The sequence below is a fragment of the Nannobrachium achirus genome, assembly GCF_963921795.1.
Source record: "Nannobrachium achirus genome assembly, chromosome: 22".
Lineage (NCBI taxonomy): Eukaryota > Metazoa > Chordata > Actinopteri > Myctophiformes > Myctophidae > Nannobrachium > Nannobrachium achirus.
The window spans coordinates 320,001-345,000 of NC_137829.1; the positions used below are offsets into that span (position 1 = coordinate 320,001).

Genomic DNA, 25,000 nt, shown 5'->3' on the forward strand with positions numbered 1-25,000 from the left:
GTACTGGGGGTTGTTCTTTTGGTAGAGGAGTGGGAGTGCTGGGGGTTGTTCTTTTGGTAGAGGAGTGGAGTACTGGGGGTTGTTCTTTTGGTAGAGGAGTGGAGTGCTGGGGGTTGTTCTTTTGGTAGAGGAGTGGAGTGCTGGGGGTTGTTCTTTTGGTAGAGGAGTGGAGTGCTGGGGGTTGTTCTTTTGGTAGAGGAGTGGAGTACTGGGGGTTGTTCTTTTGGTAGAGGAGTGGAGTGCTGGGGGTTGTTCTTTTGGTAGAGGCACCGCCGAACGATGCCTGATTTCTTTCGAGTCCGATGCGGATTTTAGGAAGGTCCTACTGATAGGACTGATATGTCACACAGGTCACACCGACACATCGGCCACACTGACCCGACAAAACGGCCACACTTGTGTTGTTTTTGACACACATTCATCGCCATGCTGTAGCTACAACCTCCTCCTCGCAACAATAATTGCCTTCGAAAATGCAACGAAGAGGAGGGGAAAAAAACTAAAATGAAACCTCAAAAAAGACAACAGGGAGTGAGCGCTTCGGCTAGACTCCCTCCTGCGTCGCCTGTGCTTGTGTTTTGTGTGGCGTACAACGACGCAGCGCTACAATAATGCTTCCTTCCTCTCCTCCCCCGCTTCCCCCTCTTATATCACTCCTTTTCTCTTTTTTTTTGCGTTCTTACACCGCAAGACGGGCTGAGTGTTAAATTATAGGCTGTGTGTTACCAGGCTCTAAATAGAAAGTAAGCAATTATCTAATGCAGATGGAAGTCAGGTGAAATTGGCCGCATATAAAATGATGCGAGTTTCTGTTAGAGAAAAGACAGAAGAAGAGAAGAAAGACAGGAGAAGGCCAAGAAGAAGAGGAAGCGTGGGCCGGAGACGAGTCAACTCTGACTCCCAACTGTTAAATTGAGCAGACAGCTGGCGGCTAGTTTAACTGTTTGACTTATTCTTGTTTCATTACTCCCCCCCCCCCCCCCCCACACACACACACACACACACACGCACACACACACACACACACACACACACACACACACACACACACACACACACACACACACACACACACACACACAATAATTGTAGTCTGCTGGATTATGTGCATGTTGTGACTACTGTGAAGGTGTCAGGGTAGCTTGTCGGTAGAGCTCTCGTCTCGAGGTCATGGGTCCGATCCCGGGGCATCGGGTAGCACGGCTTGGCTGCGGCAGGGAGCTGATGGTAGGTGTGGCGGGCGCTCCACCTCAGCAATCCCAGGGGTCAACAAGCCAATGCATACTCCACTTTTACTGTAGGTGATAAGGATATCACCTTTTACTGTAGGTGGACCGGTTTTCACCTAAACGGGGATTTTGATGTTGGACGCTCAAAATCACTGCTATGGGGATATCGTTTTCCACCTAAAAGGTGATAATCTTGTCACATACAAGTGGAGTATGCATGGGCCTTTGGCTGATACTGACAATAAGCCACTCCCGACCTAATGGAAGGGTACATGTGCATTTGTGCATGGTGTGACTGCAGTGAAGGGGGGGGGGGGGGGCATGTGCATGGTTTGACCAGGGTGAAGGGGACATGTGAATGCTGTGACTGCAGTGAAGGGGACATGTGAATGTTGTGACTGCAGTGAAGGGGACATGTGAATGCTGTGACTGCAGTGAAGGGGACATGTGAATGCTGTGACTGCAGTGAAGGGGACATGTGAATGTTGTGACTGCAGTGAAGGGGACATGTGAATGTTGTCACCAGGGGCGTCACACCAAATTCTGGGCCCTGGGTACAAGGATTCACTGTGGGCCCCCCATCTTCTTCTTCTTGCGTATGTCTTTAGATCCTCAGCTCAGTTGTAGCAAGCCATTCCAGTGTCTCGTTGTCCAGGTTCTTTAGGCCTAGGTCGCCATTCGGTGGCCGGTGTTTGGGGCAACTGATCAGGATGTGGTCAACAGTCTGTAAGGGGTCTCCACAGTGGGCCCCCCATGAATGTTAACTATTGAAAAATAGCAGATCTACAAGCTCACAGCGCGGCACCGAGTGCCGCGCTGCGAGCTTGTAGATCTGCTATTTTTTTTAAATTGTGAAAATGTGTGCAAGAAACCTATGTCAGTGATGCTCAAACTTTTTCATGTGAAGGACCCCCAAAATTATATGTATTTAGCCACAGACCCCCATCTCAAAATATTTAGTTCCAGGGACACCCCAGAAGCAAAATTTGAGTTACAAATGTTCGCTTAAAAAATACAAAGATTTGCACACATTTTCACGACTTTAAAAAAATAGCAGATCTACAAGCTCGCAGCGCGGCACTCGGTGCCGCGCTGTGAGCTTGTATATCTGCTATTTTTCAATAGCTAAAGTTACTGGGGCCCCTCCAACTTGGGCCCTAGTAACTCAGTCCCACTTTCCTACCCCGTGTGACGCCCCTGGTTGTGACTGCACTGAAGGGGACATGTGAATGTTGTGACTGCAATGGAGGGACTTGTGCATGGGTTGACTGGGTTGAAGGGGACATGTGACTGCATTGAAGGGGACATGTGACTGCATTGAAGGGGACATGTGACTGCATTGAAGGGGACATGTGACTGCATTGAAGGGGACATGTGACTGCATTGAAGGGGACATGTGACTGCATTGAAGGGGACACGATGTCATCGCACGAGGCGACGTCGCCGAGCCCCTCTCTCTCTCTTCCTTTCAATTCGATGACTCTGTGTGCTTTTGGTTTTGCATTCTCTCCATGCTGCTGCTGCTGCTGTTGTTGTATGTTCTGTTTGTTTTCTTCTCTCTCCCCAACGCTGCTTGCCTTCTTTTCGCCCCCATGTCAAGCTGGCTGACTTCACCAGTGATGAGGTAACCACTTAGCAAACTGGCTTCCTACTTCTATCTTTTGCTTGAGTATACCTATTACCTACGTTGAGTATACCTATTACCTACGTTGAGTATACCTATTACCTACGTTGCAGTGCTGATGTACTTTTACCTGAACCCATCAAGACCTGGAACGCATCTGCGTCACGTTACATTAGACTTGAACCGCTTTAACCATTGTTTAATGCTTTAGCAATTGAAAAATAGCTGCGCTGCGAGCTTGTAGATCTGCTATTTTTGACAAATCAAGAAAAAGTCTTTGAATATTTTTTAACCGATTCAATAAATGTCTTCTAAATCCTTCTTCTAAATCAGTGGTTCTCAAACTTTTTTCATGTCAAGGACCCCCAAAATGACATGTATTTGGCCTGTGGACCCCCATCTAAAAATATGTTGTTCCAGGGATCCATGGGTAGATCTGATATTTTTGAATAGTTAAAGCATAAAATAATGGTTAAAGTGGTTCCAGGTCTAAATGCACAGAGTACTTTTACCACCACTACAGAGTACTTTTACCACCACTACAGCCCGGTGCTGCTGCTGACGCAGGCACGTGGACGATTAGGGTCATTTTGGACACTTTTACCGGACAGTGGAGCGTCCAGCAAAAAAAAAGTAATCTGTCCCCTGTCATTCCTTCACCTCCCATGAACGGCTTCCTAAAGTGACAGTGCCTTTAGGGCAGTTTGCACCTTTCTAAAAGTTAAATTCTAAAGTCCTTCTCCCTACAGAGAAAGCACAGACATTTCCCCCAACAACCAGCCTGCCTGACTTCACTTGTGCCCTCTTTAAGTTAATTGGACGATTTGTGTTTGTTTTATGTCGTTATGTTGTCGCTCGCAAAGGGTTTTCTGTTGGACGTGGAGGTTTGTACCGCGGAATGTTTTCCTTGTTGTGTGTAGAGTTGATTTTGACAGGATTTTTTTAAAATGTATTTTTAGTCATAGTCTGGAATAAAAATGTATTTAGTTTTAGTCACAATTTAGTCATCTTTTGTCATTTTAGTCGTAATGGTAGATTTTACTCTTGGTTGCATGCTGAAAATAGCAAATCTACAAGCTCACAGAGCTCACGGAGCTTGTAGATCTATTTTCAGAGCGCAACAACCTGAGCGCGACCAAATGACTTGACTCTTAGTTCTACTGGATCTCTTCTCCACTAGTCCCTCCCTGACATTTTAGTCTATTATGTTTTATTTGACATTATGTTTAGTCTTCGTTTTAGTCATCATAGCTTGGTTTTCATTTAGTTTTCGTCAGTGAAAAAAAGGTAGTCGATGAATTCAACACTAGTTTGTACCACAGAATGTTTTCCTTGCCGCTGCGTGTGTGTGGAGTTATTTTGAGCTCATCCACCGCTTCCATTGTTGACAGTTTTTTTAGAGCTATAACTGCTGCGTTTGATCCCTCGCTTTGTGTGTCGTCTCTGTCGGATGGAAACGTCCAAAACTGTTACTTTTTCTAGTATTTTTTTTTCTATCGATTAATCACCCCATGGAGACATGAATTCATGGCGATTGTATTTCCTAAGCCAGTCATCTGTTGACCAGCAGTGATTTCCTATGGAGACACAAAGAGCCTCCTTTGTGCCCATAGGGAACCTCTGCCGGTCCTCAAATTACTGGCTTAGGAATGCGACAAAACTCTCCAATTAGTCCATGGGCCATACGAGATGTCGGTATCGGAAAGGTGGCAAAGGTTACCATGCATTTTTGAAAAGCTCTATATCTGTAGATTATAATTTGGTATGATAATCTTTCTGAGACACAGCTAAATTGATGTTGGTGTCCCATTAACTTTACATTACAGGGAAAAAAAGCAAAACATTAATCTGCTTTAAGTAGCATATGAGGGGTCAAACTAGGGGTTTTTCATGATTCTGAATCCATTGCAGGCATTTGTTTTGCACGAAAAACATTCCTTGAGCTAAAACGGCCCCCACAAAAGTGTGAAAAGTGATTGACTCATCACTTTTCATCACTAAACCATAGTCTTATGGGGCAGTTTTTATCATAGAGGAGAAGGCCTTATGCACACCTACAGGGACAGGTGCGTTGGAACGGTGACAATGATGAATGGAAAAGAAGAGTCCCGCACACTGTCTTCACTCACAATAGATTTAATACAACGTTTCGGTCGTTCAGACCTTCATCAGGCAACAGGATGCCTGATGAAGGTCTGAACGACCGAAACGTTGTATTAAATCTATTGTGAGTGAAGACAGTGTGCGGCAGTTTTTATCATGAAATCATGAAAAACCCCTAGTTAGACCCCTCATATGATACTTAAAGTAGATTAATTTTTTGCTCTTTTTTTCCTGGATAGTAAAGTCAATGGGACACCAACTCTAGCAGCTGATAACACCAATTTAGCTGTGTCTCAGAAAGGGTTATCAAACCAAAATATAATCTACAGATATAGAGCTTTTCAAAAATGCATGGTAACCTTTGCCACCTTTCCGATACCGACATCTCGTATGGCCCATGGACTAATTGGGTAAGAACGTGATCATCAATCCAGGACGAGCACAGAATCCAATTCCCTCCGACCTATTTGTCCCTCCCCACCTCCCTGAGCGTTCAACTCCCCTCGCCTCGAGGCGAGATTTGGGGAGATTTAGTCGAGGAGGCATTCACTAATTCCTAATCAGCTTGTCTTCATTTTCGGCAATTCGTTCCCCCTCGGTTAAAATAAATTGGGTTGTTTTGGTTGTTCACCCCTCTCTCCCCCTTCCAGTTCAGGCCAGCTAGTCTCCGCTGTCGTCTTTAATCAAAGTCAAACTACTGCTTTTTTCCAACATCCACACACACACATTGGGATCCTGACGGATCTCTCTGGTCTTGTCGATCTGTTGAGTGATCTTCCTCTGGAAACAACGTGTTGCCGCTGTTACTTAGCTTGGCTTGTAGATCAGAACATTTAGAAGTTTCAGTTTGAAAACTCTAGATTCCTGTCATCCCTTCAATGCTTCATGACCCAAATGCATTCCGGAACTCGCCGATCGCATGGATTAAAGTTGTCAGTCGCCACAACTGATGTCAGTCATTTGGACAGTGGTGTAAAGTAACTAAGTACATTTACAAGTACAAGTACTGTACTTGAGTGCAATTTTGAGGTGTTTGTACTTTACTTGAGTGTTTCCAATTTCCAATACCTTTACTTATACTCTGCTACATCTCGGATCCAAATATTGTACTTTTACTACATTTATTAGAAAAACATAAATGTAAATAATATATGAATATATGAACCACTTTAGCCCTATATTATACCTAACAATAGCCGATCTACAAGCTCACAATGTGTCGTGACGTGTTGTGAGCTTGTAGATCAGCTATTTTCAAACATACTTTTGGTACTTTAATACATTTTGATGCCAACACTTTTGTACTTTTACTCAAGTACATTTTGAATTCAGGACTTGTACTTGTATTTCTACATTACAGTATTGATATTTTCAAACATTGGTTTTGAATATTTGATAAAAGCCTCGATCTGTGATGTCTTCACCTTGTTATCTCTATGTAGACTAAATCTACAGTCTAATCTGTCGACAAAAAAATATTTTGGCAAGCCTTGGTGTATGATTTTGCACTTTGTCGCATGCTGAAAATAGAACCTGTTTTACTCAGAGCGCAACACCCGAGTGCAACCAAACACAAAATGACTTGTCTTTTAGTTCTGCTGGATCTCTTCTCTACTGGTCCCTCCCTAGCATTTTTGTCTAGTCTTTATTTGAGTAAAACTGTCAATACATTTAGTCAGTTATTATCGTAGCTCAGTCGTAGTGTTAGTTTTCATAAGTGAAAAAAAGGTTGTTTTTTTGTCCACCCCCAAAAAACCTTTTTGCTATTGATTACTCAACCCATGGAGACTTGAATTCATGGATATTTTTTAGTTTTTGTCGCATTCCAATGATTTAATGACCAGCAGTGGTTCCCTTCCCTATGACGACACAAACAGCCTGCTTTGTTCCCTATGTCAGTGTTTCTCAACTCAAAAATCCATGGGCACACGAACATAATACGGGGGTGTAAATATCGTCACTGTCAGGAAGGAAACCTTGTATTTCACACCAAAGGTCCCCAGGCACAGTGGTTGAGAAACACTGCCCCATGTGTAGACACAAAGAGTCTCCTCAAATTATTGGCTTAGGAATGCGACAAAATAATAAATATCCATGAATTCATGTCTCCATGGGGTGAGTAATGGTCATTTTGGGAGTGAACTCTCTCTCTCTAACACTGCTTCATTTCATGCACCCTACCCTTGCAGGCTGCCCTGCTGGCTCCACTGGAAGAGGACTCGGGGCGCTCCGCCGCCACCGGGGGCGCCGGTGAGGACAGGAAGCCCGGCGGGGGAGGGGGAGGAGGCCTCGCCGTGCCAGACTTCCCGCCCCCGGCCGGGAGGGAGATCCTCCTGCGGACCTGCGTGCCGCGCCCCGCGCCCTACTCCAAGGCCCTCCCCCAACGCCTCTTCTGTGTCCTGATGAGGGAGGACTTCAGGCTGGCGGGGGCTTTCTCCTCAGACACCTCCTTCTTCTGAGACGTACACTCTCCCGCACAACCACATCCCACCCACCCATCCATCCCCCGGACGCCGAGACCCGATAAGGGAGGGTGGGGCGCGTAACCCACTTAGCAATCTTTCGGGGCTATTATTAGACCAGTGGTTTTCAACCCTTTTCGTATCAAGGTCCATTATTTATTTAGCATTTGAGCGTAAAATAAAACCAAATCCATTTGGTTTCATTTTACACTCTCAATGAGTTAAAGATCTATAAGGGTCGTTTTGGTTACCGACTCTCCCTCATTTAGCCCGGGGACCACCTGGAACCCCCTCAAGGACCACTGGTGGTCCCCGGACCACTGGTTGAAAACCACTGTAATAGACGTACGTCTAAAATACGTATAAACAACTAGGCTAAAACCGAGTTATAACTTTTTTTTTTTTTTTGTCGTCTAGGCTTAGATTAGACGTTGATTAGCTGTACTTTAATCATATACTGTATAGACCGTCTATACAGTATAGCCATTGAAATGACGTTTCAACATCTAGTCTAAGCCTAGCCGTCTAAAAAGAAAACGTTCACTTTTAGACCAGTTATAACCCATTTTTAGACGGTTGTCTAATATCCGACTAATAGCTGACTATGGCTCACTGGGAAGTGACGTGAGCATTAAGTAGCACGGACTGGAGGTCCACTGCAGGTGATGGAGCTACGGTTTGGTTGTAAGCGGTAAAAATGATTTAATGGCTCTTTTCCAGTACAAGAACTATAGGCGAACCACGCCGTGCTGTGTTAATTAACGTACCTCATGGGTTTTGGATTTGTTTCCCTTAAAAGCTTCGTCTCGTCTTCAGATAAAGTTCTCAGAACCTATGATTCAGGAGCTTAGTTACTAACCCTGAGTTCTGGGAGGTCTCCCAGAACTCAGATACTATATACTTTCAAAAAAATGTTTTTGTAAATAACAGATCTACACGCTCACAAAGCTTTGTGCCCTTGTGTTGTCGGGCTATTCCGTGTGACTTTCTATGTTACAACCTCCCCCCACCTTTCCGTGGTGGTGCTGGTTAAAATGGGAATGAAAAAGAAAGTGACTCACAGAATATGAACCGTTTTATGGTTATGGGAGGTTCTGGGTTTACCCTTCTCATCGTAGAAGTTGAAAAGAGACATAATGTGTCCACGTGGTACCGATGGGAGTCTAAGAGACATAATGTGTCCACGTGGTACCGATGGGAGTCTACCGAGATCGCCCGCACCAAGGAGCAAAGTTGGCTCTAAGCACAGCAGCCATATTGGAAAGGAATGGGGACCCCCCCCCCCCCCCCCCCCCCCTTACTTCCTTGGTGTTACCAACGATACTAATGAAGGCTCTGCTACATTTAGTTTAGCAGCACATTGGTTCTCAAACAATTTTGATTTTTTGGACCACCATATCTCTGAAAGTGTACAAATGAAACCAAAGTGTTCCATTTCTACACTCTCAGAGAGTAAAGCCTCAATCATAGTCCAAGGTGAAGAGCTATCGCCTCACCGTAGTGTAGTTTTCTAGCTATCACCTAAAAAAAGGAGTAGTTCACCCCCAAAATGACTTCTTTTCTATTGATTAATCACGCCATGGAGAGTAGAGTTCAATAATTTTTTTTGGTTTTTGTCACATTCCTAAGACAAAAATTTGATTCGAGTAAATTTACCCCCATTGATTCCGGATGGAGACCCGTTTCTAAACGGGTCCCCATCCGGAACGAATGGGGGTACATTTATTTTGATCACGTTTTTGTCTTAGGAATGCGACAAAAAACTAAAAATATTATTGAACTCTAGTCTCCATGGCATGACTAATCAATAGAAAAAAAGTCATTTTGGGGGTGAACTACTCCTTTAATTGGTATAATTGTTAAGTGGCCCAATGTCTTTACCACATGTCCGCTGTGTATAGAGCCTATTCCTGAAAAAACTAAATGAAACAAAAATGAAAATGTTTGAGCCCTTTATTATGGCATCATTTCACTGTGCATATGGGATGATCAGTTGAAGGAGGGCTGTTTCAAGTCTCCGTCAGAAAAGAAAGACGTGTTTTAAGAGGGGTTTACTTTCAAAATCTGCATGGTGAAAAGTATTGTCAGGATTTGAGTGTTTGACATTTTGTGTCGTACAACCGTTCCCGCATTTCAATGTTGTTTTTTAGCTGTTGTTTACTTTTAATACCATCATTTAAGTTTCCCCCTCTTGTTTCAAGCTTTAAATGGAGCTTATTCCATATTATGCAGAGGGTTAGGGTTAGGGTTAGGGTTACCTAACCAATCACCTCGGACCAGACTGCTTAACATCTTTATGCAGAGTGGACTGCAATCACCTCGGGTTAGGGTAACCAGACTGCTTAACATCTTTATGCAGAGTGGACTGCAATCACCTCGGGTTAGGGTAACCAGACTGCTTAACATCTTTATGCAGAGTGGACTGCAATCACCTCGGGTTAGGGTAACCAGACTGCTTAACATCTTTATGCAGAGTGGACTGCAATCACCTCGGGTTAGGGTAACCAGACTGCTTAACATCTTTATGCAGAGTGGACTGCAATCACCTCGGGTTAGGGTAACCAGACTGCTTAACATCTTTATGCAGAGTGGACTGCAATCACCTCGGGTTAGGGTAACCAGACTGCTTAACATCTTTATGCAGAGTGGACTGCAATCACCTCGGGTTAGGGTAACCAGACTGCTTAACATCTTTATGCAGAGTGGACTGCAATCACCTCGGGTTAGGGTAACCAGACTGCTTAACATCTTTATGCAGAGTGGACTGCAATCACCTCGGGTTAGGGTAACCAGACTGCTTAACATCTTTATGCAGAGTGGACTGCAATCACCTCGGGTTAGGGTAACCAGACTGCTTAACATCTTTATGCAGAGTGGACTGCAATCACCTCGGGTTAGGGTAACCAGACTGCTTAACATCTTTATGCAGAGTGGACTGCAATCACCTCGGGTTAGGGTAACCAGACTGCTTAACATCTTTATGCAGAGTGGACTGCAATCACCTCGGGTTAGGGTAACCAGACTGCTTAACATCTTTATGCAGAGTGGACTGCAATCACCTCGGGTTAGGGTAACCAGACTGCTTAACATCTTTATGCAGAGTGGACTGCAATCACCTCGGGTTAGGGTAACCAGACTGCTTAACATCTTTATGCAGAGTGGACTGCAATCACCTCGGGTTAGGGTAACCAGACTGCTTAACATCTTTATGCAGAGTGGACTGCAATCACCTCGGGTTAGGGTAACCAGACTGCTTAACATCTTTATGCAGAGTGGACTGCAATCACCTCGGGTTAGGGTAACCAGACTGCTTAACATCTTTATGCAGAGTGGACTGCAATCACCTCGGGTTAGGGTAACCAGACTGCTTAACATCTTTATGCAGAGTGGACTGCAATCACCTCGGGTTAGGGTAACCAGACTGCTTAACATCTTTTTCTTTCTCTCTCTTTTGTACTGTGCTCATTAGCTTACAGTAAGAAACCACGAAAAACATTACTTTTTTTAAGTGTAGATGAGACAGAGTAACAACGTTATGTCTGAGGAAGTAAACATGAGACAGAGTAACAACGTTATGTCTGAGGAAGTAAACATGAGACAGAGTAACAACGTTATGTCTGAGGAAGTAAACATGAGACAGAGTAACAACGTTATGTCTGAGGAAGTAAACATGCCAGCAGCTTTCTCCTCAGTGGTAAAATGTCAGAGTGATACTTTTTGTTTGGTGACAGTCTTTTTCTTTTTTTTTTCTTTTTTTTTGCCGGCCAGCAGTTGCTTAAATGGTAGCATATATTAGCCTGGGATCCAGCCCGTTTGCTACGTTAGGCATTTTGTTTTGCTCACTCCGCTTTGCAGTCTGGAAAGCCTCCGATATCTCCGTGCCCAAACGAGTGAAAACCACAGACCAATTAGAAGCCACTAGGGCTTCTAATTGGTCTGTGGAGGGGGGGCGGGACCAGTGTCGTCAAATGTAAAACGCAAGTCACTTCCTGACTTGCCTACGTAATGGAAATACTGGTCAAATGGACCCTTGTGGCCAGGCTGAGAAGTGAAGTGAGAAATAGACAAACGTAGCGAATCAGGCTCGATGCTAGGCTAGGCATGTCTTGAGGAGGCTCTCACAGTGTTGTACACGTGTTGTGTGGGCTCCCGTACTAAACTACTGTACTACTGTATGCCAGTCGTTTGGTTTGCATGGGGAACGCTTGCTGATTCACAAATGCCATCAAACGGTCCTTGCCCACAGAAAATGTGCAGACTTCCTGGCTGAAAGTGCAATTACTTACTCGACATTGTAACCGAAAATGTAGCCTTACATTACATAATAGCCGCCGAGACTTTAGTGTGATCGTCGATGTTGTTAATGCCGTTTGTACGGATAATTCTTTTTGAGAAAAGTGCTGTTAATTGTTAAGTAAATGGACAACTGTTAGTTTGACTAAAGGGACGTAAAGGTGTAAGCTGTGGAGCAGGCCAAAGTCTACATGTTACTTGTTGTTGGTCCTAAATGTCCTCTGATGAAGCACTCCAACCGGGGTAACAATAAACATTTTAATTCACTCTTTGTCCTTGTTTAACTGATTTGTTGCACTTAACCCTTTCAGAACGGGTACACATCATTGTGTATCATTATTTTATGCATTAACTATTGAAAAATAGCAGATATACAAGCTCACAGCGCGGCACCGAGTGCCGCGCTGCGAGCTTGTAGATCTGCTATTTTTGAAAAATTGTGAAAATTAGAATTTTGACCCGATTCTGTGTCTTTTGAATCTTTCTAAGGTTTTTTGAAAACCCTATGTTTCTATGTCAGCAATCTGGCCAGCCATCGTCAAAGAAAAGGTCCTTTTCACTTAACTGGAGCTCAGTCTGTTCTTGAGAGACTACGGTATGTCAGTGGTTCTCAAACGTTTTCATGTGAAGGACCCCCAAACTGATATTTATTTGGCCACGGACCCCCATCTCAAAATATCTAGTTCCAGGAACCCCCCCAAAAGCAAAATTTGTTACAAACGTTCGCTTTAAAAATACATATATTCAAAGATTTGCTCATATTTTCACGACTTTTTCAAAAACAGCAGATCTACAAGCTCGCAGATATACAAGCTCGCAGCGCGGCACCGCGAGCTTGTATATCTGCTATTTTTCAATAGTTAAAGCATTCAATAATTCTAGGCCTAAATGAGTAGTTCACCCCCAAAATGACTTGTTTCCTATTGATTCCTCACCATGGAGACTTGAGTTCAATATTTATTTTGTATTTGTTGCATTCCTAAGACAAAAAATTGATTATAGTAAATGTACCCCCATTGATTCCGGATGGGGACCCTAATGCATTTGGGTCCCCATCCAGAATCAATGGGGGTACATTTATTGTAATCCAATTTTTGTCTTAGGAATGCGACAAATATTATTGAATGTAAAAATATTATTGAACTCAAGTCTCCATGGCGTGTGGAATCAATAGGAAAAAAGTCATTTTGGGGGTGAACTACTCCTTTAAGTTTGTTCTCGACAATAAAAATGCAATGCGATCAAAATTGTCATAAAAATACAATGGCAAGTATGCAAATACCATATGTTGCCAAATAGAATAAAATTATGTCAAATATCACAGATGTCCCTTGTACATTTAAAAGAAAAACTGTTTTATGGTGAAAGCTAAATGTAAAAAGTGAAATAAAATTAAATTAAACGTATCAAGTGTGTACAGTACAATATCCGCGTGCGTCAGCATTGAATTGCAGTTTCCACCGCCAAGTCATTCAGATATGCAGTTGTCAGACCCGCCGATTCGACCGTTATGTCCATATATGGGCATGCCAATATACATAATAGTGTAGCGGCCCCGACCTCTTCTACTTGCGACCGTCGGGTCGTAAGTTACTATGAAAAGCTCCACCGACTGTCCGTCTGTCTGTCTGTCCCTCACGTCACACTTTTGCCCTACTCCTTTCTCCGCCACCGTTGGCCCTATCAATGCCAAACTTTGCACACACTCCTTGGATGGCAAATCACAACCTCCGCCCCTGATTTCTCACATGGCCCCCCTCCTCTAGTGGCACCATCACCATTGCAAAACACATTTTTGGACACTGCTCCTACAGATTTTGGCCTAAAATCACGCAAAGCGGTACGCAGTATCTCTAAAGTCATGTCATCAACATGGATTTGTCCCATTTCCCATATTCCCTTGGCTACGATTGCCTTCTAAAGTTTGTGTATGCGACGTGACGGTCGCTTATCTCCCGATTAGGGAGTCTTACTGGTGTAAACACACACACACACACATAATGTAGCAGTGGCTGTAACGTGAGCAGTGTGGTAGTTGTGAATACTGTTGGTGCATTCTGTATGTGTGATGGTGTCTGGGCACCGTCCATAGAGTCTTATGGCCTGGGGCTCCAAAGTGTCCCTGAGTGGAGCAGCAGTCTTATGGCCTGGGGCTCCAAAGTGTCCCTGAGTGGAGCAGCAGTCTTATGGCCTGGGGCTCCAAAGTGTCCCTGAGTGGAGCAGCAGTCTTATGGCCTGGGGCTCCAAAGTGTCCCTGAGTGGAGCAGCAGTCTTATGGCCTGGGGCTCCAAAGTGTCCCTGAGTGGAGCAGCAGTCTTATGGCCTGGGGCTCCAAAGTGTCCCTGAGTGGAGCAGCAGTCTTATGGCCTGGGGCTCCAAAGTGTCCCTGAGTGGAGCAGCAGTCTTATGGCCTGGGGCTCCAAAGTGTCCCTGAGTGGAGCAGCAGTCTTATGGCCTGGGGCTCCAAAGTGTCCCTGAGTGGCCTCAGCACAATGTCCTGTGTGACTGGATTTAACCCTGTCATAGAATGCTTAGCATTGTGAAGAAGAAAAAAAACTAAAGCGATCAGAAGCAACAAACCAGAAAGTATTTCAAGTATTGTCCTCTTCATCAGGGACATGCTGGGCCCCTGATTTAGCCCGGGAAAAAGAGTTGTAGAGGCCCTCATTGCGCGCTATAGCGCTGCTGCTACTCAAAGATTTGCCATTTCAGATCATGACAAGTGACAAGCCAGCGGGCCAATTATTGTACATGAGTTATATTTCGTCGTTGTCGGGTGGAAACCTTGTATGTCCAAAACCGTTTTGTATTTATCATTTTAAAAATTATTTAAACTAGTGAAAACAGCAGATCTACAAGCTGTTTTTACTACTTTTGTGTGACGGCCTTGTATGATGAAGCAGTGCTTTGCTTTGCGCAAAAAAAATCTACACATTTTGATACAAGGTTTCTGCCCGACAGTGACGATTTACTTTGTTGGCCGCCCAGCCCCCAAAATGGAACGAAGGACGACATTTTATTTTTATTTTTTTCCTAATGGCCGGCCTGGACCGGCCGGGAATGAACCGGCCGTTCGGGAGTTGTCCCGCTTTTCCCAATGGCCACTGGCCAGCACGTCCCTGCTCTTCATACAGTGCCTATTAATGATGTTTTAGTGAAGAGAAGAGAGCTTCTATGTTCATTTCATCCAAAGATACCTTCTATAGTTTAATGATAAACCATGGCATATCTCTCTCTCTCTATATCCCTCTCTCTCTCTCTATCTCCCTCTCTCTCTTTTTTCTTTTTTTTTACATTCCAGCAGGATAAAGTCTTTGCTATGAGAACAAAAGGTTTTGTCGTTTGATTCCAGAATAATGAATTGTTGCAGGAAATCAGATGAATGGAATCATTTGACTGGTTCAAGTGATTAAGAGGAACACATCCTGCAGAGAGCACTTTTCTACCAATCATATTATTTCAACCACTTAAAAAAAATCCCAGAATCCATATTTTGTGGGCTTTAGCAGAAAATTGCAACACCTTGCAACTCAATCATCATATTTTCAGCTAACTTCCTTGGGGGTTCCAAATGACCCCTTAAAAGGTTACATTTCTGAGAATGTACAAATGAACCCTTACGGGTCCATTTGGTTCCATTTGTATACCCTCATGGTTCCGTGGGGGCTCCAAATGACCCCTTAAAGGACAACTTGTTTTTTTTTACAACAAGGGTTCATATTTTAGATTGTAATTTGAGAAAAGAAAAATTAGTTTTAAAATGTTTTCATTTGCTTCGTTCTTTTGTTTTATCGCGTTTATCGTGCTAAAATGTGGGGGCATGCGTGCACATGGGGGCATGCGTACAAGTGGCTAAATATGTCTTTTTAGACACAATAAGCCAGCAGTCTTATGGGGGTCCTTAAAAGGTTTGAGAACTACTGTGCTACATGAAATGGAACAGAGCCTTCATTAGTATTATTAGCACCATTGAAGGAAGTGAGAAGACACCGAACTTCTCTCCAAAATGGCTGCTGAGCAAATAGCCCATATAGATATAAAAAGCTAGATGTGTTGATTTCGTCGACTAAAAGAACTATGGCGAAAAATGTTTGTCGACTGCGTTTTTTTCACTGACGAAAACTAAATACAAAACTAAGCTGTGATGACTAAAACTAAGCCTAAATATATTGACAATTTCGTCAACAAAATAAAAACTAGACTAAAACGTTGGGGAGGGACTAGTGGAGAAGAGAGTCATTTTGTTTGGTTGCTCTCAGGTGTTGCGTGCTGAAAATATCAGATCTTCAAGCTCAGAACGCGTCGCGCTGCGACACGTTCTGAGCTTGTAGATCTGCTATTTTCAAATCAGTCATTACGATGCCATCAAGGCCTGCCAAAATACATTATCAACTGTAGATTTAGTCGCCCTAAAATCTTATGATATTTAGTCGACAAAAATTACACTAAAACTTAAACTTTTCAGGCGACTAAATTATGACTAAAACTAAATTACATTTTATTCAAAAGACTATGACTAAAACTAAATCAAAATTTGCTGTCAAAAACAACACTTAACGCCTCATCTGCCGCTGCAGTTCATTGGAGCTATGTTTAACAACTGGAGGCCGGAAGTCCGGGAGTGCCGGAGCCCGGAGAACACGCTGCCAGTCAAAGTGACTATACTGGCCAATCACAGCGCGTCTTTTCCGGGACTTATCAATTAAATTCTACAGAGCTTTATTGGCACGTCTTATTCGAAAATAGGAAGCGAATTATCAGAAATGCGCATTAAGACGAAGCGAATTCAGCCTGTTTCCATTTGCGAGTGTCATTCGAATTTAGCTACGGTCGCATGAGCCGACTCAGCGCGGTCCAGCTGAACACAGCAAAGCGCTCACTACCTCCTTGCCCACCACTGGTTCTGTCGGAGGTTGTCTTTGCACAACAGTCTGTAAAGAGCTACAGCTGGCAGCCTGGCATGTTGTGAAAACGGGAGGAATTTACACATGGTCCGTGTCACTCCGTGTGTAACAACCGGTTTGTTTTGTGGGCTAACAAGCACATTTGTTTTTTTTAATGCACATTAGTTTTTTCGATAAAGCTTAAAAATCCACCACCTCCAAGCGCATAAATGTTTTTGCGGATAATGAAAGTTTATTCGAATTTTGAAGACAGTGTTTCCATAAAAAGATGTATGCGCAAAAGCCTTAATGCGCATTATGGAAACGCCACTTATGTCTATATGAAGAGCCTGTTCCACATTTTGGTGGCATAATCATTGTCTCCACCAGCCGAAGGCAGGGGGAGAGTATGTTTTCGCCACTGTCCGTCCGTCCTCCGAGTTTGTTACCAGCTAATCTCCAACGCCGTTGGCCCGGTCGCTGCCAAAATGAGCACACACACTCCCTGGATGCCAATTCAGAACCTCTGCCCCACATTTTTTAAATGGCACTGTTCTAGCGCCACCATGAGGCCGATGTTTGCAAAACACATTTCTGTACACTACCCTCATAGATTTTGTCCACAAATCCTACAAATCAGTAGACAGTATATCTACAGTCATGTGATCAATACGGATCTGTCCGATTTTCCATATTCCATCCTGATTGGCTACAATTGTCTTCCAAAGTTTGGCTGTGGACTCTGTGATGTCATCGTATCTCCATATATGGCCATCTCCGTATATGGAGATATAAGTCGTCCATGCCCAAGTATGGGCTGGTGAGGTCAGACTTAGTGTGATGCGTAGGTTATCTCCATATATGGAGATTCAACTTCAATGAGTAACCATAGCAAACTGTCAACTGCCCGTATGACGTGAGAGCAATTGAGAGCCTTCGCAACATTTACGATGACACTGTTCTAAGTCAATGCTAAGCTAACTCAGTGACAAAGGACGCTCCTCGCCATCCGGTTCTCCGCTCAGGCAGGAAACGGATCCTTTTTTTCCAAAACTCGAGAAGAAGAACAGCGGAATAAATAAATAAATAATAGATTAAATCATTATAACAACGTTACGTGGTTCATTTGGAACATACGTGGCACTACATGAACGGGATAAATACTGTGGTTTGCAACGCTAGGGAATGGAGCGCCGATATTACAGCATTTGGCTACAAAGGGCTAACAAACTGTGGCTTGTTTAAAAATAGACGAGCATTGTAGCTACATGGCCGGGAGGACCAACAGAATTATGAAAGTTTGGAGGATTGCTCCGTTTTGAACAAAATGCCTCAAATCAGGAACACAGCATGCAATCTTGGTGAAATTGGGCGTGCACATTCCCACTAGGCCAAGTTAGAAATGCCACTTCAAATTTCTCAAATCAGCCTCATGGTGGCGCTATAACAGGGTTTGAGCAGTTTGAGTTTTTACCTTTAACTCCACCGATAAGTGGAAAACTTTGTATCCACATGCACTCCCTAGAGGCTAAGGATAAACCCTTGCCCCTGCATTTTTCACATTTGCCTTTTATAGCGCCACCAGGAGGGCAACTTATGTAAAACACATTATTTTCTATTACTCCATCAGATTTTATCCAACAATCATGCAAATCAGTACACAGTATCTCTATAGTCATGTGATCAAGTCTGATCCGTCTGATATTTCATATTCCATCCTAATTGGCTAATATTGGCATCCAAAGTTTGCAGGATTGCTCAGTTTTTATGCCTCAAATCATCAACGCAGCTTGCGATTACCATGAAATTTGCCACACATATTCCCACTACGTCAAGGAACAAATGCTACCCTTTTCACATTGGCCTGTTATAGCGCCACCAGCAGGTAGACTTTAGCAAAACACTTTTTTGGAACACAATGCCTCAAATCATGCATGCAGCGTCCGACTGCCATGAAAGGTCTAAGATTGGTGAAGAACACACATGCCACCTTTTTTTACATTGGCCTATCATAGCACCACCAGGACGCCTGGCCTGGTGGAGACCTGTGCTCGGAAGAGCACTGCTTCTAGTTATCATCTGTTCTTACGTCCAGACAGTCAAGTCCAGGACAGTCTTCAGACAGCGCCTCCTGTAGGAGACTTCAGATTGGAACGCTTTTTGAATCAGCGTCAGGGACCCGTTGTGAGTCACTTGTGACTGCATGCCCATCTTGCCAGGGGTGGACTGGGCATAGGGCATACCAGGAATATGCCTGGCTGGGCCGACCATTAGAGGGCCATATGGGCCCCCCAAAAACGTGGAGAGGGTATAGTGAAGTATTGAAAATGTGAAATACTCCATTAAAGTAAAAAAGGCTGTAAAAGTACAGTACTTGAGTAAATGTACACTGGTTAACTTAAGTCCCCCTCCCCCCCGGCCCATATAAGAACAGTTTTCTCTCCACACTAGAGAGGCGTGTCACTAAGTGTCAATCAATCACTGCTGCAACTTTTTTCTTCTAACAGTTTATCAATCGCCTCTCTCTCTCTCTCTCTCTCTCTCTCTCTCTCCCTCTCTCTCTCTCTCTCTCCCTCTCTCTCTCTCCCCTCTCTCTCCCTCTCTCTCTCTCTCCCTCTCCCTCCCTCCCTCCCTCCCTCTCGCTTTCTTGTTCTGCTAAATGTGTGGCTCATGTGAGACAGCTTGAGATGTTGTCTTTGCTTTTTTTGGTTGCGTGCAGCGGGAGAGGCTGTTCTGTTCGCAGCTTGATCGCTGACTGCTGCTGCTACACCATTGCGTTTCGTTGGCCGTCGTTATATGGCGGAAACCTTGTATGTACAAAAAAAAAATCGGTTTCAACCCATTTCACTTCAAGGTCCATTATTTATCAGGCATTTGAGCCACGGAACCACCATTTGATGACATTTAGCCTCTCGGACCCAAAAAACCTAGAGACTATTTTGTTGTCGTTGGATAAGATTTTGTCCACAATTCCATGCTGTATTGGTGTTGGTGCCATAGGAGAGATGACAGGCTGTATTGGTGTTGGTGCCATAGGAGAGATGACATGCTGTATTGGTGTTAGTGCCATAGGAGAGATGACAGGCTGTATTGGTGTTGGTGCCATAGGAGAGATGACAGGCTGTATTGGTGTTGGTACCATAGGAGAGATGACATGCTGTATTGGTGTTGGTGCCATAGGAGAGATGACAGGCTGTATTGGTGTTGGTACCATAGGAGAGATGACATGCTGTATTGGTGTTGGTGCCATAGGAGAGATGACATGCTGTATTGGTGTTGGTACCATAGGAGAGATGACATGCTGTATTGGTGTTGGTACCATAGGAGAGATGACATGCTGTATTGGTGTTGGTGCCATAGGAGAGATGACATGCTGTATTGGTGTTGGTGCCATAGGAGAGATGACATGCTGTATTGGTGTTGGTACCATAGGAGAGATGACATGCTGTATTGGTGTTGGTGCCATAGGAGAGATAACAGGCTGTATTGGTGTTGGTACCATAGGAGAGATGACATGCTGTATTGGTGTTGGTACCATAGGAGAGATAACAGGCTGTATTGGTGTTGGTACCATAGGAGAGATGACATGCTGTATTGGTGTTGGTGCCATAGGAGAGATGACATGCTGTATTGGTGTTGGTACCATAGGAGAGATGACAGGCTGTATTGGTGTTGGTGCCATAGGAGAGATGACATGCTGTATTGGTGTTGGTACCATAGGAGAGATGACATGCTGTATTGGTGTTGGTGCCATAGGAGAGATGACAGGCTGTATTGGTGTTGGTACCATAGGAGAGATGACATGCTGTATTGGTGTTGGTGCCATAGGAGAGATGACAGGCTGTATTGGTGTTGGTACCATAGGAGAGATGACAGGCTGTATTGGTGTTGGTACCATAGGAGAGATGACATGCTGTATTGGTGTTGGTGCCATAGGAGAGATGACAGGCTGTATTGGTGTTGGTACCATAGGAGAGATGACATGCTGTATTGGTGTTGGTACCATAGGAGAGATGACAGGCTGTATTGGTGTTGGTACCATAGGAGAGATGACATGCTGTATTGGTGTTGGTGCCATAGGAGAGATGACATGCTGTATTGGTGTTGGTACCATAGGAGAGATGACATGCTGTATTGGTGTTGGTGCCATAGGAGAGATGACATGCTGTATTGGTGTTGGTGCCATAGGAGAGATGACATGCTGTATTGGTGTTGGTGCCATAGGAGAGATGACAGGCTGTATTGGTGTTGGTACCATAGGAGAGATGACAGGCTGTATTGGTGTTGGTGCCATAGGAGAGATGACATGCTGTATTGGTGTTGGTACCATAGGAGAGATGACATGCTGTATTGGTGTTGGTGCCATAGGAGAGATGACATGCTGTATTGGTGTTGGTACCATAGGAGAGATGACATGCTGTATTGGTGTTGGTGCCATAGGAGAGATAACATGCTGTATTGGTGTTGGTGCCATAGGAGAGATGACATGCTGTATTGGTGTTGGTGCCATAGGAGAGATGACAGGCTGTATTGGTGTTGGTACCATAGGAGAGATGACAGGCTGTATTGGTGTTGGTACCATAGGAGAGATGACATGCTGTATTGGTGTTGGTGCCATAGGAGAGATGACAGTATTGATGTTGGTACCATAGGAGAGATGACAGGCTGTATTGGTGTTGGTACCATAGGAGAGATGACATGCTGTATTGGTGTTGGTGCCATAGGAGAGATGACAGGCTGTATTGGTGTTGGTGCCATAGGAGAGATGACAGTATTGATGTTGGTACCATAGGAGAGATGACAGGCTGTATTGGTGTTGGTGCCATAGGAGAGATGACAGGCTGTATTGGTGTTGGTACCATAGGAGAGATGACAGGCTGTATTGGTGTTGGTGCCATAGGAGAGATAACATGCTGTATTGGTGTTGGTACCATAGGAGAGATGACATGCTGTATTGGTGTTGGTGCCATAGGAGAGATGACAGGCTGTATTGGTGTTGGTACCATAGGAGAGATGACAGGCTGTATTGGTGTTGGTACCATAGGAGAGATGACATGCTGTATTGGTGTTGGTGCCATAGGAGAGATGACAGTATTGATGTTGGTACCATAGGAGAGATGACAGGCTGTATTGGTGTTGGTACCATAGGAGAGATGACATGCTGTATTGGTGTTGGTGCCATAGGAGAGATGACAGGCTGTATTGGTGTTGGTGCCATAGGAGAGATGACAGTATTGATGTTGGTACCATAGGAGAGATGACAGGCTGTATTGGTGTTGGTGCCATAGGAGAGATGACAGGCTGTATTGGTGTTGGTGCCATAGGAGAGATGACAGGCTGTATTGGTGTTGGTACCATAGGAGAGATGACATGCTGTATTGGTGTTGGTGCCATAGGAGAGATGACATGCTGTATTGGTGTTGGTGCCATAGGAGAGATGACAGGCTGTATTGGTGTTGGTACCATAGGAGAGATGACATGCTGTATTGGTGTTGGTGCCATAGGAGAGATGACAGGCTGTATTGGTGTTGGTGCCATAGGAGAGATGACAGGCTGTATTGGTGTTGGTACCATAGGAGAGATGACATGCTGTATTGGTGTTGGTGCCATAGGAGAGATAACATGCTGTATTGGTGTTGGTGCCATAGGAGAGATGACAGGCTGTATTGGTGTTGGTGCCATAGGAGAGATGACATGCTGTATTGGTGTTGGTACCATAGGAGAGATGACATGCTGTATTGGTGTTGGTACCATAGGAGAGATGACATGCTGTATTGGTGTTGGTGCCATAGGAGAGATGACATGCTGTATTGGTGTTGGTACCATAGGAGAGATGACAGGCTGTATTGGTGTTGGTACCATAGGAGAGATGACATGCTGTATTGGTGTTGGTGCCATAGGAGAGATGACATGCTGTATTGGTGTTGGTACCATAGGAGAGATGACATGCTGTATTGGTGTTGGTACCATAGGAGAGATGACAGGCTGTATTGGTGTTGGTGCCATAGGAGAGATGACATGCTGTATTGGTGTTGGTACCATAGGAGAGATGACAGGCTGTATTGGTGTTGGTACCATAGGAGAGATGACATGCTGTATTGGTGTTGGTACCATAGGGGAGATGACATGCTGTATTGGTGTTGGTGCCATAGGAGAGATGACAGGCTGTATTGGTGTTGGTGCCATATGAGAGATGACATGCTGTATTGGTGTTGGTACCATAGGAGAGATGACAGGCTGTATTGGTGTTGGTGCCATAGGAGAGATGACAGGCTGTATTGGTGTTGGTGCCATAGGAGAGATGACATGCTGTATTGGGAGGGAGGAGTTTGTGTGCGTGTGTGTGTGCGTGTGTGTGTGTGTGTGTGTGTGTGTGTGTGTGTGTGTGTGTGTGTGTGTGTGTGTGTGTGTGTGTGTGCGTGCGTGCGTGCGTGCACAACACATGGCCAGTGGTGGAAAAAGTACTCAAATGTTTTAAAAGTATCAATAGCCTACTGCAATGTAGAAATACTCTGGTTGCAAGTAAAAGTCCTCAATATAATTGAGTAAAAGCACAAAAGTATTGGTATCAAAATGTACTTAAAGTACCAAAAGTAAAAGTACAAAATGTTTGAAAATAGCAGATCTACAAGCTCACAACGCATAGTTATGCGACACATCTTGAGCTTGTAGATCTGCTATTTTTTCTATAAGCTTGGTTATTTTCAAATAGCCTAAATAGGGCTAAAGTGGTTCATGTATGTTTAATAATATTATAATGTATATATGCAAAGTAACTGGCAGTGGTAACCAAAGGTTTCAAATAATTGTAGTGGAGTAAAAGTACAATATTTGGATCCGAGATGTAGTGGAATAGAAGTAAGTGTTAGAAATACTCAAAATTACAATAAACAATTAAGTACAATACTTAAGTAAATGTACTTAGTTACTTTACACCACTGCACATGGCAAAACAGAAATAAACAGGTTCTTGATATTTATTTAATTGAAAGGTATTACATTAAACCTTAACGTTTAAGCTAAATTAACTAAATCATTGTTTTAATGATGGCCTTCCTGCCCTGGCACTTGGCCTTTGTGCCCTAAAAAAATTGACAACAACAAAGGCCAATTGGCCTTGCCCCTAAACTGACGAAATTCCAGGCCTGCTCTATCCTACTTAAAGAGAGAGAGAGAGCAAGGTCGATGGACCTTCCCTTTGCATTGCTTTTCCGTGTCTCTCGTCTGTGTGGCTGCTTGGAAAAAGTACTCGAATGTCTACTGGTAAAAGCATGGTTTATGTATGTTTTATTGTTAATTTATATCTGCAAAAAGACTAATGTTTTAAAATAAATCGCTGGGTATTAAATACAATAGGATCCGAAATGTAGTGGAGTAGAAGGAAAGTACTGGGAATTGGACTCAAGTACAAATACCTAGAAGTACAGGCTACTCAAGTAAATATACTTTTAATTACTTTACACCACTGCTGCTGCGAGCTGCCTGTAGGGGAACGGAGAGGAGGGGGAACGGTGAAAGCGTGTTGTCTCTTCTGTGAAGTGATGGGTTGTGTGCGCCGGTGAAGACTTCTATTCTTCTTTTTCTTTTTATTATTTAAAAACTCACTCACAGCCATTTACAATATGCTTTTGCGCCTATACTGCCAGGAATATTATTAATTTTTCAGAGTCACAGTAGATCTCCCTCATATGCATGACATTTTGGTAGGCTGTAGTCTATACAGTGTACACTAGATGTCGCCAACGATTAAGGTCTCTGGCGATTGCTAGAAGGCCTCAAATTAGCAACCAGTCCATCCACTTAGCATTAGCGTTAGCATGGAACGGCGCGGGACCCGTGCACGCCATACGCGCGCCTGATGGTCTTAAAAAATGATCGACTATGTGCCTTAGATGCCCAATAGACGCACAGACACTTCAAACCGGATCAAAATCCGACGTTTTGATCGTGAGATAGAGCGGAGTTGCTGTAATGGCTTCCAATGTAAAAAATTATGCTTGTTTACTTGGTAGACACGCTCGATTTCCGGGTTCCGGTGATGACGTCATTTCCATCGCAATATCATTGCTGAAGCTTAAATGAACCTAGAATGGTCATTTATAGCTCTAAAAATGTCAAAAAAAATACCAAAAAAATCAGAAAATGATCAGAAAGGCGACGTTTGGCGATCTGGCTGCCTCAGCCCTCCCCAAAATGGCGATTTTTGGCGATTTGGCTGTGAATCAGTTAATAGGCTAACAACCACGGCCAGGTCATCATCACTTGAGGATGTAGTTTCCATTGGGTTAGGGTTAGGGTTTACATATAGGGTTTTATTTGTTTCCCCGTCCGTTCTCCTCTCTCCTCTCTCTCCTTTCTTCTCCTTTCTCCTGTAGCTATACAGGCAGATATCACCCCCTCGTATTT

The 25,000-nt window shown here is 43.9% G+C and overlaps 1 protein-coding gene across 2 annotated transcripts in view; it reads left to right on the forward strand.

The window, feature by feature from the left end:
- Window positions 1-11,941, forward strand: part of rab3gap1 (RAB3 GTPase activating protein subunit 1) — a 132,200-nt gene extending 120,259 nt beyond the window's left edge. The window contains exons 24-25 of one of the 2 annotated variants that reach the window (XR_013963262.1): window positions 7,146-10,981; window positions 11,099-11,941. Coding sequence is in view for 1 of the 2 variants with exons in the window: in XM_080753427.1 (XP_080609553.1) it covers window positions 7,146-7,415 (270 nt within the window). In the remaining variant the exon portion in view is untranslated. Of the gene's footprint in view, window positions 1-7,145 lie in introns of both variants that reach the window. The other variant, XM_080753427.1, reaches the window with a different exon arrangement.
- Window positions 11,942-25,000: the final 13,059 nt, after the last annotated feature.